This window comes from Lepidothrix coronata, unplaced genomic scaffold (assembly GCF_001604755.1).
Source record: "Lepidothrix coronata isolate B3197 unplaced genomic scaffold, Lepidothrix_coronata-1.0 Scaffold202, whole genome shotgun sequence".
Classification (NCBI taxonomy): domain Eukaryota; kingdom Metazoa; phylum Chordata; class Aves; order Passeriformes; family Pipridae; genus Lepidothrix; species Lepidothrix coronata.
Window position 1 is genome coordinate 599,926 of NW_016690382.1, and position 17,103 is coordinate 617,028.

General features: G+C 37.4%; 1 protein-coding gene across 4 annotated transcripts in view; it reads left to right on the forward strand.

Annotated features, from left to right (window-relative positions):
* The window catches only part of IL17RD (interleukin 17 receptor D), a 60,728-nt gene that overhangs the window by 39,565 nt on the left and 4,060 nt on the right, over positions 1-17,103 (forward strand). For all 4 annotated transcript variants that reach the window (XM_017832378.1, XM_017832379.1, XM_017832380.1 and 1 more), the window contains 11 exons: positions 1,223-1,280; positions 4,525-4,650; positions 5,582-5,700; positions 6,361-6,481; positions 7,625-7,669; positions 7,765-7,916; positions 8,715-8,780; positions 9,233-9,287; positions 10,232-10,342; positions 11,840-12,024; positions 14,380-15,313. In XM_017832378.1, the coding sequence (XP_017687867.1) occupies positions 4,623-4,650; positions 5,582-5,700; positions 6,361-6,481; positions 7,625-7,669; positions 7,765-7,916; positions 8,715-8,780; positions 9,233-9,287; positions 10,232-10,342; positions 11,840-12,024; positions 14,380-15,313 (1,816 nt within the window). In that variant the 5' untranslated portion in view covers positions 1,223-1,280; positions 4,525-4,622. The remainder of the gene's footprint in view (positions 1-1,222; positions 1,281-4,524; positions 4,651-5,581; positions 5,701-6,360; positions 6,482-7,624; positions 7,670-7,764; positions 7,917-8,714; positions 8,781-9,232; positions 9,288-10,231; positions 10,343-11,839; positions 12,025-14,379; positions 15,314-17,103) is intronic.

Genomic DNA, 17,103 nt, shown 5'->3' on the forward strand with positions numbered 1-17,103 from the left:
TATAAAAAACCCCATCTAATGAATTGAAATACTTGTGCCATTTTTCTGTGGGGTTTGGTAAAATTTATGTCTCTCAAAACTTCAGCTGTAGGACAAAAGGGGGACAAGTAAAAATGTGGTGGTTTATCTGCCTTTAATAATATGAAAGTTACTTTTGTGTAATTTTTTAATGAAATAGTCATGTCTTTGTTTTGATGTAGTAGTGAGTTAAATGACATCTCATAAAGTTTAGAGAAACAGAAAATGAGTCAGAATAGAACAGGTATTAATAAAAAAGTTAAAAAAAAAAAAGACGCCTTCCTGTTTCAGGAAGCCTTTTTGTACAACAGCTGGTTCAGTGCCAAACTAAATCAGAGTTAAACAGATGAAAAACCACCTAAGAAGAAAGTGAGATTACAGATTTAACTTCTAACAATATTATCAAGATCTGAGTTGTTTTCATTCTTTAGGTATTGTTTTACCTTTTTTCTTTCAAGGTAACACCTCATACCTTGTTTTTCTTAGTACCTCCCTGTTTCTGACTGTGAAGTGACACCCAGGGAGTGCTTGGGCATGATCCTGACAACATCTAATTACTGCTGCAGTCCTTCTAGACCATCGATTTTTGCTTGTAGCAGGGAACCAAGACACAATTTCATGTAAATGGGTGGTATTTTTTTAAAGCTAATGGTAAATATGGTGTGATTTGCCTTTCATGGAATGATGCTCCTTCACAGGAATCAGCATTCCAGTTTTCAACTTTGTGTCTGGTTTGGGGTGAGAGTGGTGCTACAGTTTGTGTTTCAAAAACAATTTCAGTGCTTTTTTGAAGGGTAAGGTATTGCATCTCTGAAGTCCAAAGTCCTTTTGGAAAGGATGGAAGAGGCAGCAGACTCATCACCCTGTGGATGTGTCTGGATTCTTCCCTGGCAGAGCAGTTCTCCAGTTGGTCTCCAGTTTGTGACACTCAGCGAGGATGGCAGGATCTGCTTTAATAGTATTTGATAATAGAAAAGGGTGTCTGAGGTAGCATAATGGATTTCTACAATGTGCACTCCTACTGGAAAAGTTCTGGAATATAATTATCTGAATTATTGCAGTTACAAATCCACTGTTTCATTTATTCTTATTTAACATTAAAAATTCACGAGGTTCTATCATCCTCCTGCTTACAAAATAAAAATCTACGTAAGTTCTAGGTAGCTTGCTTTATTCATATTATTTTCTTGGTGTTTCTCTGCAGGGCCTGTCATCAGTGACAAAGAACAATGGACTACTCAATATCACCTTTAAATATGACAGTAAGTTGAAAATCTGCACTGTATTCACAAAAATCAAGGACTCCTTCACAGTTGTCAATATATAGCAACATGTCTTTTAGAAATGGCTCTAAGAATAGCATAAACTCTTCAGTATTGACATATCTTTAACATCTAGGTCTGTGTCTGCCGGGTCTGATAGATCTTCTCCTTCTTGTGTTTCACTGATAATAAAGCTGTCTCAGAATCTGTAGTAGTTCCACTTTCAGATTGGCCTACGTCATCTGCTCAGTATTTGACTGGAAAATTATAGAAAATTATTTTATTCTGTGAAAGAATATAGTCACTGAAAGGTTTAGTACACACAAACTCATAGGAAAGGATTATTTTGAGCTTTATACATCTTTTCTCTGGTATGTAATTTTAGGTGAAAATGAAATGACGTGTGTCTTGAGGTAGAAAATGTGTAGATTTTATTTGCATACAGGTAATATAAAATATAAAAATGTGTCTTTGTAAGGGTTAATATTGAATATGAATATTGAAGGATGTTGAATGGCATCTCTCCATCCAGTCGAAGCAGTTGGAACTTTTCTTTAGCTACAATCTTAAAGGAGCAGGCCAGTGGGAAACTGCTGTGGGTGTTTTTAGTGGAGACAGATGGGTTTAGAGCTGTAGCAGATGTGCTCTGTTTTGCAGCTAAACTAAGAACAAAGTAATCTCTGGCATAATAACAGTGATAAGCAGGTTGCAGCAATAATACTTCAGACCTCTTCCAACATCTGCTGAATGACTGTATCTTATTGTTGAGGTTTTTTTAAAAGGTTTTTGTTATCTTTGTTGTCTTCATCTAAGTAGGACTATTGACTGCGTTAGGAATTTATCCTTGTTTGGGCAGTTAATGGCCATCATCAATATTAACTCAATATACATTCAAGGTCTAAATTTACAGCAGTAATGTTTGTTTTAATGCCAGTGCAAGTCACAGATTGTTTTTTCTACTTACCCAAAGAAATTGCTTCAGGTGCTGAGTGTAGGTGAAATTTCATCATGAAGAACATACATCAGGTAACCTAACAATAGGGATTTGTTTCATTCTGATCATCCTTTTGTTCCTCTATTTTTATGTCCATTTCTGAATTTGCAATCCTTCACTGTGAATTATTTTTTAATCTAATTTGATCTTAGTATTTAAAAGGAGCGACTATGTCAGGTTGTACAAGGGTTAGGTTATCACTACAAAAGAGGTGGTGGGGGTTTTTTTTAATTGTGTAAAGAAAAACAGGAAATAATACCAGTCAGAACAGAGATCCCCACATTTAGTTAACACAATGAGTGTGTTTAATTCCCAGTATGTGTCGTGTTTTTTCCATTAATTCTGGCACCAGAAACTGTGTTTAACCAAAGAGAAGTATTAACTCAAAACTCTCCTGGCACTGAATGCTTCCTGGACAAAGAAGTTACTTGAGTTCTGCAGTACTAGGAAAAGAGTTTGCAGATATGAAGACTAAAGAGCTAACATGATATGGAAATACATACTGACTGTGAATAAGCCAGGCCAGCACAAAAGAGAATTTGGCTTGCTGGCTGTGATTTTTAAAGGCTTTTATTTTGCCACACTGCAACTCTAGCAAAGTGTGGTTTATGTTTTTAAAGTGATTGGTTAGACTATTTATTCAGGTGAAACGCAAATGTTTGTATTTTTTAGTATGTCACTTGTATTCAAGTAAAAGAAGTGGGTTCCTGGAAAGTGTGATTTTTTCCATGCTGTTTTCTTCCTAAATCTGTTGTTCTTTAAAAATGGGAATCAGTGACTTGCAGTTAAACTTCAGACATTTGTGCTATATTCCATTTTGGCAAATTGTCATTTGACCATAAAATTCTAGTAACCAGGATCCAAAATCTGGGGCTTGCTATTAATTAGATCCAGACATAGAAAAACCCAGTTACTTCAAACTTTCCATTGAAAGAGATCCTCTCTCCTCCTAACAGGAAGTTCATGCTGTCACTGAGTTCACTCATAGCAACAGAATTCTACAAACAGCAGTGGAAGTACCAACTGCCCAGCTTTTGTCAAAGGCAGTGTTGTACAAACTGTTCTATTCTTGTGTCTGGGACAGTTATATAAAAGACCCCTTGCTGTGGTTATTCAGAGTAAAAAGCCATTTTCTAAGTCTCCTTTACAGTTAATAATTTTTCTTTCCTTGCCTTTGAGATCACACCTCTGAATTAAATTCAAATTTCCTGTACTGGCGTATCATAGCACTTGATTTTTCATGTTTCTTTTCTACAAGCTCTGCATAGACAAAACATAGCATATAGATTATCTCAGTTTTTTTAGAATTAATCATCAGTCAGTAATGTATATAGTCAACTTCTTCTGGATTTTGTTGGCTTCACTTGTTCAGAAGCAGAAAGTTAGTTTGTGCACACACACCTTCGTGTGTAGTGCGCTCCAGAACTATTGAATTCCCTGGCTGCTACTTCTCTTCCTGCCACGAAATATGAGCCTGAGTATTGTAAGGCTTTAAAAGTAATAAAATTTGGGGTTATTTGTTTTCTTGTCAAGTTCAACAACAAAGTCGGGAATGTTTTTCGTATGTTTTGTTTCCTTAATGAAGGCTGAAGTTTTCTACAGTCAAGTGTTTGTGGAGCTGTAACTTTAGGGAATACACTGTATTTTGTGATGATAACAAGACAAAAGCAGTCCTGACTGGATCCAGTGGCAGTAAAATGGTCTGCAGGGGTGTGGCTACTGAATGGACGGCAGAGAGGAGATGGATTTGGGCTGCAGGTTCTCCGTGGTCAGGATCAGGCAGTATCTTGGTTGAAAAGCACTTCTTGAGCACCAGTTCTCAAGCTTTATGTGGTCTGTTGTTCTCATATGTGCCTGATCATTGACCAACATTCTCTTGCTCTGAGCACTGTACATGCACAAAATAATGTCAGTATTCTTTTGAGCAATTACGAGAAAAAGTTGCTCTCTTTTGGGAGTCCCAACATGTGTCATGTGGTATGGGCTATACTGGGGGTGTAAACTGGTGATTTCCTTGGGAATCCTGTGAACTAGAGCTTTGCAACTGGTGAAAGTGGCTGTGCTCAAGGATTCATAAAGTTTTGTGGGTTTTTGTATCTTGAGACACAAACTTCATCTAGATTCAGTACACAGTACTTACTTTTTAGAGAAAACAGTCCACTTGCACTTTGCTCAGTAGTGAAGAAATATTAGGAAATTTATGTCAGCTAGGATGTTTTTCTTAAAGTGTTTATTCCCCCATATTTTTAGACTGTACACCTTACCTGAACTCAGTGGGCAGACACGTGATCGGGGACGTGCAGAACATCACTATCAGTCAGTATGCCTGCCAGGAACAGGTTGCTGTGATGATACTTTGGACAGCAAATGCCATTGGTAAGTAGTAGAGGGAAAGGGGATTTTATTTTTTGGTTTGAAAGCATAGCATAAACTGAAATTAATTCATTTTTGATTTCTGTAGCATTTAGCTTACTGTGTGTGTGCCTTTGATAAATCTTTGTTCTGCCATATGTAATGCTGTTGAAAAGATGTAATTAGATGGAATAGTTAGTCTTGAAGAGCAATGCAATGCCTTTGATACCTGAGCCACAGAACTGTCCCAGGGTAACACTGGCATTATCCTGGGACACTCACATCACTGTGACTGAGTTTAATCATGTAATGAAGTAATTCTGTGATGAGAACATTGTAAAGACACTGTACTGAGATGAGTTGTGTTCGAGTAACTTGAACAAAATGGGTGTAGTTCTGGCATCAGTTACAAATAACTGGAAGTATACACACACTGGAATAAATTCCATTCCATTTAAGTCAAGTTTTCTATTATCCCATACTGTACTAGAGCTAAAGAAGCTGTAACAATCACTATCACTTTAATCTAGTAGTCTCAGAAATTATTGGAAAATGTTATAAAGGAATATTTCCATAATTTGCCAGGAAAATGTTGTATTTCTTTGCTAACAATGGAAAGGTGAAGTTACTATAAAGTATTCCTGAGGGTGAAGAAGGTAATGATAAGTTAAATTGCAGTGATAATTTGGAAGCCCCAGCTGAGCTGTGGGCCCCTCTGCTCTAAGCATTGCACAAGTATGTAGTAATTGCAGCCTTTGCCAAAGACTGAATTCTGGATAGGCAAGATAGAATATGCAGGAAGAAGTGACATATAACAATGGATATTAAATACAAGCACTTCATATGATTGGTAAGTTTTATTTTTAAAGACAAATGAAATATACTCAAATTACATAAAATACCACATTATACATTCTGAAATATTGATCTTCTTTAAATGCCCTGCTGTTTGTAGGGATTGAATACCTGAAAGGATTTCGAGTAATACTTGAGGAGTTAAAATCAGAGGGAAGACAATGCCAGCAGATGGTTTTAAAAGATCCAAAGCAGCTCAGCCCCGGTTTTAAGCGAACAGTAAGTGCTTTGTTTCAAGAAAAATTTCATTGTTATTTGGTTGTGTGAGTAGTCTCAGAAGTGTTTATCGTCATAGAATGGTTTGGGTTGGGAGGGACCTTAAAGATCATCTCGTTCCAACCCCCTTGCTGTGGGTAAGGAACCTTCCACTATCCCAGGTTGCTCAGAGCCCCATCCAGCCTGGCCTTCAACACTTCCAGGGATGGGGCAGCCACGACTTCTCTGGGCAGTCTGTGCCAGGGCCTCATCACCATTGCAGTGAAGAATTTTTCCTAATATCCAATCTAAACCTACTCTCTTTCAGTTTGAAGCCATTCCCCCTTGTCCTGTCACTCCAGGCCCTTGTAAATAATCTCTCCATCTCTCTCCTTGGCTCCCTTCAGGTACTGGAAGGCTGCAGTTAGGTCACCCCAAAGCCTTCCCTTCTCCAGGCTGAAACAGTCCCAGTTCTCTCAGCCTTTTCCTTGTAGCAAAGGTGCCCACATCCAACTCTGTATTGAGATTCCTCATGTCAAAGTGGAATGGAGGGGTAGATAAAGAATTCTTAGTGTATTAACTTCTGCTTTTGATTGCAAAACTCTTGGCTTGTTTTTAAAAAAAAAACACTTTCAGTTACGATAGTTGATTTTGAAATATGTTGCAATCTTGCCTTTTTTGTAGGGAATGGAATCCCAGCCCTTTGTGAATTTGAAGTTTGAAACAGATTACTTTGTAAAGATTGTTCCTTTTCCTTCCATTAAAAATGAAAGTAATTATCACCCATTTTTCTTCCGAACCAGACGTAAGTATTCACGTGATTCAGTATTGCATATTATCACTTCAGTGGGGGGCCCTTCCTCGTGGCTTTTTGGTTTTCCCATCAAAGGAGTGTAGTAGACAATGATGTGAGATGAGTCTGGGTTAAGAGTGAATCACAGAATGTATTCTGAGTTGGAAGGGACCCATGAGGATCATCAAACCCAGCTCTTAAATGAGAGGTCAGGGATCAGACCCACAGCCTTGGTATTATTAGCATCAGGCTCTGACTGAGCTAATGTCAGACTGACGTGGTCTTAGAAGGAAAGTCTGGGGTGTTAAGTGGAAAGAATTTGCATGCCATAGATGAATGTGTGGTGTATAATACGTGTTAGGCAACAACCAGAAGAAAAATCTCGTGTAGACCTGGGATTATCTCAGGTTTGCCTGCAGCAGGATTGCTCCCATGGTTCTCAGGAACATTTAAGTCATGAGGGTGGTTTGCCCCTCTCTGGACATTGTGAAGAAGCACAGGTTGTTTTTGGTTTTGAGATCACAGTTTAAAAGCAGATTTCTAGAGACAGATGTAGGTGCGTACATCTAAAATTAGATAGCAACAGATCAAGTTGAATTTCCTGAGATTACTTAGCAATTTTCATTGGAGATATAGAGAAGAAACTTGAATAAGCTCCTCAGTGCTTACATAGTCTGATGAGAAACTGCAACTACCCTTTGGGGTGAAATGTTGATATTTGTCCCGCTTAGGTTTGGTTTTTTCCCCTATAAGACTTTCTTAAGTATTTTCAAGTCTGTGTATTGATGCAGACCACAGTAACATTTGTATTAGAGTGCTCAGTGTACATATTTATTCTGAATAAATATATTTAAGGCTAGTTTCAACTTCCTTTCCTGATGTGCCGTGCCTGGTGTTATCCTTTTTGTCTCACTAAGGAATGCTACTTTCAAATTAGTGGAGCTGTGTTTCTCATATAAAGATGAGAAGGGACTTGAATTTGTAACCAAGAAGTTAAGTTTGCAAAATATATGTAGTCCAGGCATATTAGAGTCTGGAGAAAAAGTGGAGGTATTCAAACTGATGAACTCCTTAGTTCTGCCCCTGGTTTTTTTTTGTTTAAATAGCATAGCATATTGATACTGTATACTTAATAATTTTTCTGTATATTTGTAGCATGTGAATTGTTGCTACAGCCAGAAAACCTTGTCTGCAAACCTTGTAAGTAAAATGTAACACTTCTTGTATTCTCATCTTACAAAAAGTTACTGTACCTGAAGAGTCATTTTCCAATTCATGAATATCTCCTCTGACAGACTGGAAGCCAAGGAATGTGAATGTTACCCAGCAGGGTTTTAACATGCAAGTGTCCTTTGATCATGCACCTCACAACTTCGGGTTTAGGTATTACTTTCTTCACTACAAACTCAAGCATGAAGGGCCATTTAAGCAAAAGACCTGCAAACAGGTACGTGGCCGACTTTTCCAGCTCTTAAAAGCACCAAACCTATTAACATGAGAAGTTCTTATAGAAGCTTAATATAAATAGTAACTTAATCTAAAATAGTATCAGTTTTAAAATTTTTAAACTATTTGGTATTATTTATGTACATAATAATTGTTCTGTGATAGAACTCATCAATCAAAACCAGGCTTGAGGGCTCCATGTGGACCTGGATAATATAAGCAAATGGGGGGACACTGTTCTCTCTCTTGAAAACCCTACAACTAATTAGTACTTCAAACTGTTTTATTATTTTTTTTATATGTATTATTTCCTACTTTTTAATTTCACCTTTGCACCAGATTTGACCACTTAGTAGATTACCCACCTAGAGCTGGTATCACGGGGTAGCTCTTGGTTTAGGCTGTGTGTGGAATTTTGGCTCTCTGTGGTTTGTGCAGCCCTGTGTCTGAGTCTTGTTATAGGAGTTGCAACTTGCTGTGTTGTCTTCCTTAACTGTGGTTATTATCCAATGGCAAGTTTGTTCTCACTGGCCAGCCTTTCATCCTGAATGTCTGAAAGCTGTGGAGCTTCAGGACATAATGTAGAGTTCATGTATAAGGGTGGGGTTTTTTTAATAATTAATCATATTTTAGTCCCGCGGGCAGAGATTGTACAGTTGAATGGAGAGACTTAGTTTTACTGGTTTAAGGTGTGTTAATACAAGAGGGCATTGCATATTTGTAAATCAGTGTGAATGTATTGTTTGTTAGGCTTTAAAAGTATGTGAGTGGCTTGCAAAGTATTCTTTCTTTGATGTAGGAGCAAAACACAGACACTACAAGTTGTGTTCTCCAAAACGTATCTCCAGGGGATTATATAATTGAGGTAATATTTATAAATTGTCTTTTGTGCAACAGCTAAATGAGAATGATAATGGAAAAATTAACTAAAATTAAAGTATTCAAATCCCATTCATAAAATTGGACTTCAGGCATCCCTACTGAAGTACCTTGGGCAAGTAAATTTTTTAGATGGTTCTTGACCTTTCCATAACTTCACTTCCCTGAGTGTGTAGCAGTTTCATCTGTGCCTTAAATTGAAGTGTGGACCTGCATAATTCCTGGACTTTGATTTTTATATTTTTTTAATTGTAATTCTGTGGTTTGGTCAGTTTTTATTATACCAGTTTGTGCTGCTCTTTAGTTTTAACTTGCTGAATAAGTTTCTTCACACTTGGTCATGAAAGCTTTTATAGTTATTTGTATAGTTATACATAGTTATAGTTTATAGAGTTATATTGCAGAAAATAAATAAAATTCCTGTTTTGCTTTTCCAAGCTGGTTGATGACACCAACACAACAAGGAAAACAATGCACTATGCGCTTAAACCAGGTATGAGTTCTGTCTTTTAAACAAGATATTATATTTAGCTTTATTAATTTAGCTTCAGTTTTAATTGTGTTGGAAATGTCTCTATTTGTTCTTCGTTTGCCATAATCAAGACTATTGAAGCAATTGTGCTGGGATTTTTTGACCTGATCAAAAGAGAGTGGACATGCACACTTGTACATACACGTGTGCATGTCTGCACGTTTGTATTTAGTGGAGTTTAGATCAGTACATCACTGGAAATCCTTGTGGGAAAGTGGCTTATGTTGTATATGTGGATATGAAGAATCATGTCCTTAATTGCATACAATTGATAGTGTATGCAGCATCACAGTGTGGAAATAACGTAAAGGAACTGTGAGAACAGCTCAAACACATCACCTGGCTGTGTCCTTCAACTCTGAAATCAAACCAAGCCATCTGGAAAACCTGTCAGGTGAATGCTCTGCCTGCCAATGGATCAGACCCGTGTTTGAGAAGCTAAACAGGGATTTCAGGATGTAGCTGCAGACACAAAAAAGCCACAGATGGAAGCAATGGGCAAAATGGACTGAATCCTAGTGGGCATTGCTTACGGTCATATCTGGAGGAAGACTGTTCTTTCCAAGTGGCTGGTTCAGCACCCTGGAACAAAACCCTGTCGGGTCCAAATGACCATTGCATGTCTTATCAAAACTACACCTGATGTAAAGTTGTTCTGGGGAGGTGTGAGTTGATGAGCAGCTCTTGGTACTTGGGTTGGCCACACTAATGCTGTGGTGGTGGGGACAACCAGCATAAAACCTATTTAAACTGGAGCAGAACATGGTGTTTCATCCTCCTGTATATTTGAGAATTACCTGATAATAGTGTACTGCAGCAGTTTTGCATTCCCAGTGTGAAGATTTGATTAGATAATTGTAATACAGCTAATTTGCATACGAATAATTGTGCTTTATTTTCCCAAGTGCATTCTCCGTGGGCTGGACCCATCAGAGCCATTGCCATCACAGTCCCTTTAGTTGTTATTTCAGCATTTGCAACCCTTTTCACAGTGATGTGCCGCAAGAAACAGCAAGGTAGGAGGGGTTATTCAGTACAGGGTTTCATTTAAAGATACACTTTTGCAACCAAAATAGTCTTAATTGGTAGGCTAATTCTAGAAATACCTTTATCTGAAGAGCTTTCTTTTCTTTTTCTCTGTCCTTCCTCCCCACAGCTTTTTTTTGTGTTGAAACCTGTAGCAAATTCTTAATCAGTGCTTGCTGGTAATTTGTTTTAAACATTCCAATTCATTCTCTTATTTCACTCAGAAATGTCTAATATTTATTTATTTTAAATCAGAAGGAAAGTAAAACCATGTGATGCCAATACAGTTCAGAGTGCTGTCTGGAATATTACATATATCTATTATTCCAGATTCGCTCACTTTACTGGAAGTTGCCTTTACATTTCATCCTAAGCCGTCTTCCTAAATTTACTCTTTCTAAGACTTGCCTGCAGATGTTTTTCTAACTTAGATTCCAGCCCTCCTTGCTGACTTCCCTCTCCTCTGTATCCAGGGGCTGGCAAGCAGCACTTGATATATTGAGATGTTAAAAAACCATCAGCATTATAGAATTTAGAGAATCATGTGGTTTCATGAATATGGAAAAAGAGATTACTTCTCCAAGCCTCACATATCTGTGTTATCCACCTGAATTTTGGCACTGAGATACAGTGCAAGTGCTGTATGCCAGCTGGGTTAAATCCTTTTACCTTCTGGTCTTCTGTAGCTATCCCTTTGCTCACAGCTAGCACAGTTCCAACAAAAACCCCAGACAAATCACTGAGGATTTGTCTACAGAGAGAGTTGTTCCAGAATACTTATTCCTGATGAATTGTTCTAAATTAAATCCCTAGATGGATATTTGTATTTTGAAATTCTCATGCTTTATTCCAAATTAGCTTAATCAGCTGTAGAACTAGATTGAATTAGTCTGGCATAAGGCCAGACTTTTACACTCCAGTATAAAAGCATCTATGCAAGGAAAGAAACACTAATAGCTGTTTTGATTTAAATTAATCATATCTTAATTCAAATTAATGTCAAATTAATGTCCAAACACATTGTATGTATGTATACACTAGAGAGATCCTGGATGATATTCTGAAGGGATCTGTGTTCCTGGAGTTTAATTTTCTTACCTGGCTTGTGTTGTGGTTTAGTTTTTTTTTAAAACAAGAGACTTTGTTAGACAGGAAACTCTTGATGATACATCTTTATGGCTTATAATATTTGAACAGAGACTTGAAGACTGTTGAAGCTGGATAGAGGTGAAATAACCTCATTGTATTTGTAAAATCTTTCTTGAGTTTTCTGAGTGCTACAGAAATAACTTCACATTTCACTTTGAAAGTGTGTCCCACATGTAGCAACTCATAAGCTGGATAAATAGACTGTGTGCAACTTTTCTTTCCCAGGATGGAAAGACAAATCTTCAGAAAAAAAGTCCTTACTGTAAAGAGCCTACAAAAGTTCTAAAAAGCCAAAACAAAACTTTATAGTGTGAACTCTCTTCTCTCTTCCAATTTAGAAAATATATATTCCCATCTAGATGAGGAGAGTTCAGAATCTTCAGCATATGCTGCAGGTCTCCATGTGGAAAGACTTCGTCCCCGGCCAAAAGTGTTCATCTGCTATTCCAGCAAAGATTGCCAGAAACACATTAATGTCATCCAGTGCTTTGCTTATTTTCTTCAGGACTTTTGTGGCTGTGAGGTAAATTCAGCATTGCTTCTCTAAACAACTTTTCCTTAATTGAAACAGCACTCCCAAAACTATGTGCTTGAAAATGAGGTATTTCAATCTCTGCTTTTCACAGAGATAACTTTTGTTATTTTGCTAAATGTTGTCTGTATAAATTTTCTTTAATTGGGGAAATGAACAGATCATATACAGTGTAACAAAAAAACCAAAAGGCAACAGAATGGTGGAAAATTAGGAAATGAGGATTCCAGGACCTTTGTTCAACCGTGTTTAGCTTGTTTTGTATTAAGTACTTTTTCTGTTTAGTAAGTCTTGCATCTTTATAGCCAGCAGCCACAAAGAGGTATTGCTGTCTACCTTAGATACTTAAGTTTTCCTAAAATATGTATTGGATTGTAATTTAAAAGTAGTTGAATATGTCAAAACTCCTACTCATAGAGCAAAAGCTGTAATTAGGATAAATTGTTGACATTATATATTCATTTTAATTGATTTTTATTTTTTTACTTCTATTAGTGCTGTAAAATCAGTAACTCTCTTTCTTGGTTTTGATTGAAAGCTGTGAGAGGTTCGAATTGTTACTTTGACTGACTAGGCTTAGAATCTCATTCCAGTTTCTAAAATATAATCACTATGTGGCCGGTCTTTCACTTTTCGAATGGAAAAAGGCAGGGCAATCGTTAGTCTCTTTTGGCTGCATTTTTTCCTCCCCCACTGGGCTGTAAAGGGGATGAGCTGGAGCTGGGTTTCGTTGCAGCAAGTCTGCTCTCTGGTGCCCAAACACAGTAACACAACGGAGGCCTCACGTTTTTAGTGGGGTCACAATTTGTTCATCAGTTTAAAATAGTTCAAGTAAGGTGCTTTATGAATAACTTGCTTGAATCCCCCTTTAAGAGATGTACTTTAGCCCTGCCACACTGCACCTCTTTGGACTAGTGTTAAGGTGAGCTGTTACTGCTGTAACTATGAACCATGGAATAGCTGGTCTCAGGCATAATTTAAAATTTCTATAACAAAATATTGATGCCATCTACAAACAGAAATAATACATGTTGTTATTAAAGCTGTGGAGTTTAATATAAAAAGTGATACTCAATGCATAATGGAACAGTTACACAAGTATTTTTCAGATGGAATAGGAGTGTTTTCTCATAAAGGACAAAACCAGTGGCATTTAATAGCCATGTAAAATAATAACATGACCATAATAAGAATCCTTTCTCACAGGCAGCAGATCAGACCAGATTTTGAAGAATAAAAACAAAAACATACACAAAACTACCTGCATTGTACCTTTCTCAGAGTACCTCCCAAGAGCAGTAAAACGACTTCTCTCCCCCATGGATAGAACGGAATTGTCCAGTTGGAAGGAACCCACGATGACCATCCAGTCAGAAAATCTGTCAAAGTACAAAATAAAATGACTCTTAGGATAAAATTTTCAGAACTTATCAGATAAAGCTGCTGCTTTGTTGCTTCCTAAGTGGGAGGATTTGATAGTATAGGCACTAATTATGTTTCTATCTAGATATGAAAATTCTACATTAACATGCAAAAGGTGGCACTTAGGGGCATGGTTTAGTGGTAGACTTCACAGTGCTGGGTTAATTCTTGGACTTGATCTTAATGGTCTTTTTCAATCTAAACAATTCTGTCTGTTGTTTCCATTACATTCAGCACATTATGGACCCAGATATACAATGGTTTAAGTTGTTTGAGGCAGGCACAATTGTTTATTGTGGATTGATAAGATCTAATTTGATCACATAAGTAAATTGTAATTTAGTGGATCTAGCCCTATTTTCTGTGTTCTTTTTATTCCTCAAGAGAGATTGCTGTGTATCAAGTCCATAGTGCTTTTATTTTTTAAGGTTTTAGTTTACTTTCAGCTACTTGGCTTTGCAGTTACATGTTGGTTCCATAAATTTGTATGTAACACTGGTATAATTAGGTATGTTTTTCTTTAAGTAATAAATGAGCAGCAAAATGGTTACATACAGTAACTAGCATTCTTTTTTTTTTTTTTTTTTAATAAATAAAAGTTTTCCCGCTTCCTGAGCCCAGGGAAATTTTCAGCCCACAAGCAAAGTTTAGGATGAGTGTGAGGCTGTGCTTAGGTTGGTAAAGAGCTACTGACATTATTTATCTGACTGATTCCAGTTTGTCCACCATCAATGTTGTGTTAATTATTATTTCTTTTTCTTGTAAAACAGCATCAAGGACAAGCTGTAGTTAAACTTATCGGTAATTCTCAATTGTCAGATAAATACAGGCTGACTCAGTGTAACTCATTTAATTTTTATTAGCAAATATATCTAATAATCTAAAAATTAATATGAACCAAAATGCTTTTTTTTTCTTTTCCAGGTGGCTCTAGATTTGTGGGAAGATCTAAAAAATTGTAAAGAAGATCAGAAGGAGTGGCTTGTTAAAAAAATAAATGAGTCCCAGTTTATCATCATTGTATGTTCCAAAGGAATGAAATACTTTGTTGAAAAAAAGAACTGGAAGCACAGAGGGGTAACCAAAGATGCAGGAAAGGGAGAACTCTTTCTGTTTGCTGTGTTGACTGTTGCAGAGAAGCTTCGTCAAGCAAAGCAGAATTCAGCTGACCTGTGCAAGTTCATTGCAGTCTACTTTGATTACTCCTGTGAAGGGGACATCCCTGCTATTCTGGATCTGAGCACAAAATACAAACTCATGGACAATCTGCCTCAGCTGTATTCACATTTACACTCCAGAGATCTTAGTGTACAGGACTCAGAGGTGTTTCCCGTTAACATTAGCAAAAGGAATTATTTCAGGAGCAAATCTGGGAGGTCCCTCTATGTTGCTATTTGCAACATGCATCAGTTCATTGATCAGGAACCAGATTGGTTTGAGAAACAATTTATTCCCTTCCCTCCACCTTCTTTACATTACTCGGAGCCTGTCATGGAAAAATTTGATTCAGGCTTGGTTTTAAATGACTTAGTGAATAAACAGGTGATGGATGGCGATTTTTACCTGAGAACAGATGTAAATATTATTTCAGCAGGGAATTCAGACTCTCACTGTATAATACAGCACTTAAACCTTGGAGAAGATATAGAAACTCAGGACATTCAAGGTGGTGGCAGCTCTGTTCTTCAGCCACTGTTACATGTTGTTAAAGCTTCAAAAGACATGCCTCGAGATTCTGGAATCTACGATTCGTCTGTTCCTTCATCTGAATTATCTTTACCTTTAATGGAAGGACTATTGACAGACCAAATGGAAACATCTTCCATCACAGGAAGTGTTTCTTCATCGTCAGGTTTAGGTAAGATACAGCAGTTTCAAAAATTATATTCAGTTACTGTGAGCATATTTCTACCATCTTAAAATAGGTAAGATAATATGTGAGGAGCAATATAGGAGGCTGCAGAGGAAGGTAAGCATTGTATGAAGATGGTAAAACAGCTTTTGGTAACGTTAGAAACATGAATCTTTTTCTTAACTTATAGTGTGTGAGGGAGTGTTAGCAAGGTAAGATTTCACTAAATTTCTATTAATAAGTCACTTCTCATTAATTGACCTATTCTTGGAGAGAATTCTTTCTTCCAAGGACTCCTTGGCAGCTGGGATTCCAGCTGACAGCTGTGTGGTTTAATCAAGAGGGTGATATGGGGAAGCATTCTCACAGACAGCCATAAATCTAAACCTGACACCCTATTTTGCTCCAGCACATACTAAAACCTTGAGGGATATCATCTGTACTGTGATTAACTCAGGTTTCAGAATGACATCAGGCTTCTCATCAGATACAGGGCTAGGGGAATGGACAAATGGGTTTCAGTGGAGGAATTTAGGTGTTTGGAAGACACTCTCCAAAATAGATACCCAGCTTAGAAGCCTCCAGTTAGAAGGTGTAAATTTTGCCTCAGGCTATATAAAAGCTGATCTGGCTTTACTTAGTTACAGTATATTGAACTGGCATCACAACTACATCAGTGTGGAATGTTCCAGCAATTGTGTTCGTATGATAAAAGTGCTCTTTGCTTAGATTTTCTTTAAGTGGCTACCACAGGTGAATATTGCATTTGGATGGTGGGATGCTGTTCTGCTTTCTGCAGTGAGTCTTGACAGTGAGCTAATTTGTTAGACTTTTCTCTTGGCTAAATTAATTTTTTATTATTAATAAGGTAATTCATAACTAATGTTTGATGCCAGCATTATCTTGGAGGAAGAGAATGTAGATCTCAATCTACAGATGTAGTGTGTATATTTATAAGATAGATAGTCTGTAGGACAAAGTAGTTAAAACCCCAAAAAAATTTCAAGGGAAAAAAATGCACAGATTTACTGATCTAATCACTTAAAACACAAATAGTCTTGTTTTCAAAACTCGTACTGTATTCTTTAATTTCCTACTGTCTTGTAACTTAGCCTTCTCTGACATTTGTGGGATGGTGATCTCTGTAACGGTTCTAGTGTTGGATGACAGTAGGGTGCTGGTTTAGAATGTATGGCCTCTCTGTAAGAATGCTTTCCCAGTGTCCCCCTCCTGATTCAATCACTGAACTGTCAGCTGGGTATCCCAGCTGCAAGGGGGCACTGGAAGAAAGAGCCAGTCTTTGCAGTAATTAATTCTCCAGTCACATACCTACTTGTTAACATGCTTCAGCTGTAGAGGTTAAACGTTATAGCTCTGGCTGGGAGAGTTGGATCTTAACACTGATGTTCCAATGTCTTAATAAACCACAATAATTTCTGCCCTTTTCCCATTTACTGTCCCTATCCAAAAGCACCCCCTTGACTGACTCTCCCTCAAACCTCCCCTCTCCCAAACCGGATCCTAATTGGGTACAGGATGAAAAGGAGACAGTATCTAGAACTGAACATCATCTGCACTAGAGTGCAACCCATTAAATCTCTTTACTGTCCCAGACATACAAAACATATATAGCCCTAATATTGATATGCCTGATAGTGGGAGGAGTAAATAGAATTTTTTAGCTTTTGTTGTAAGAGATAGTCATGGCCAAGTTATTACTCTGAATTCACACTACCATTTCTCTCCTGGCTACCTATCTTTTAGCCATTGCTTGGTCAGAACAGACATCAGTAGCT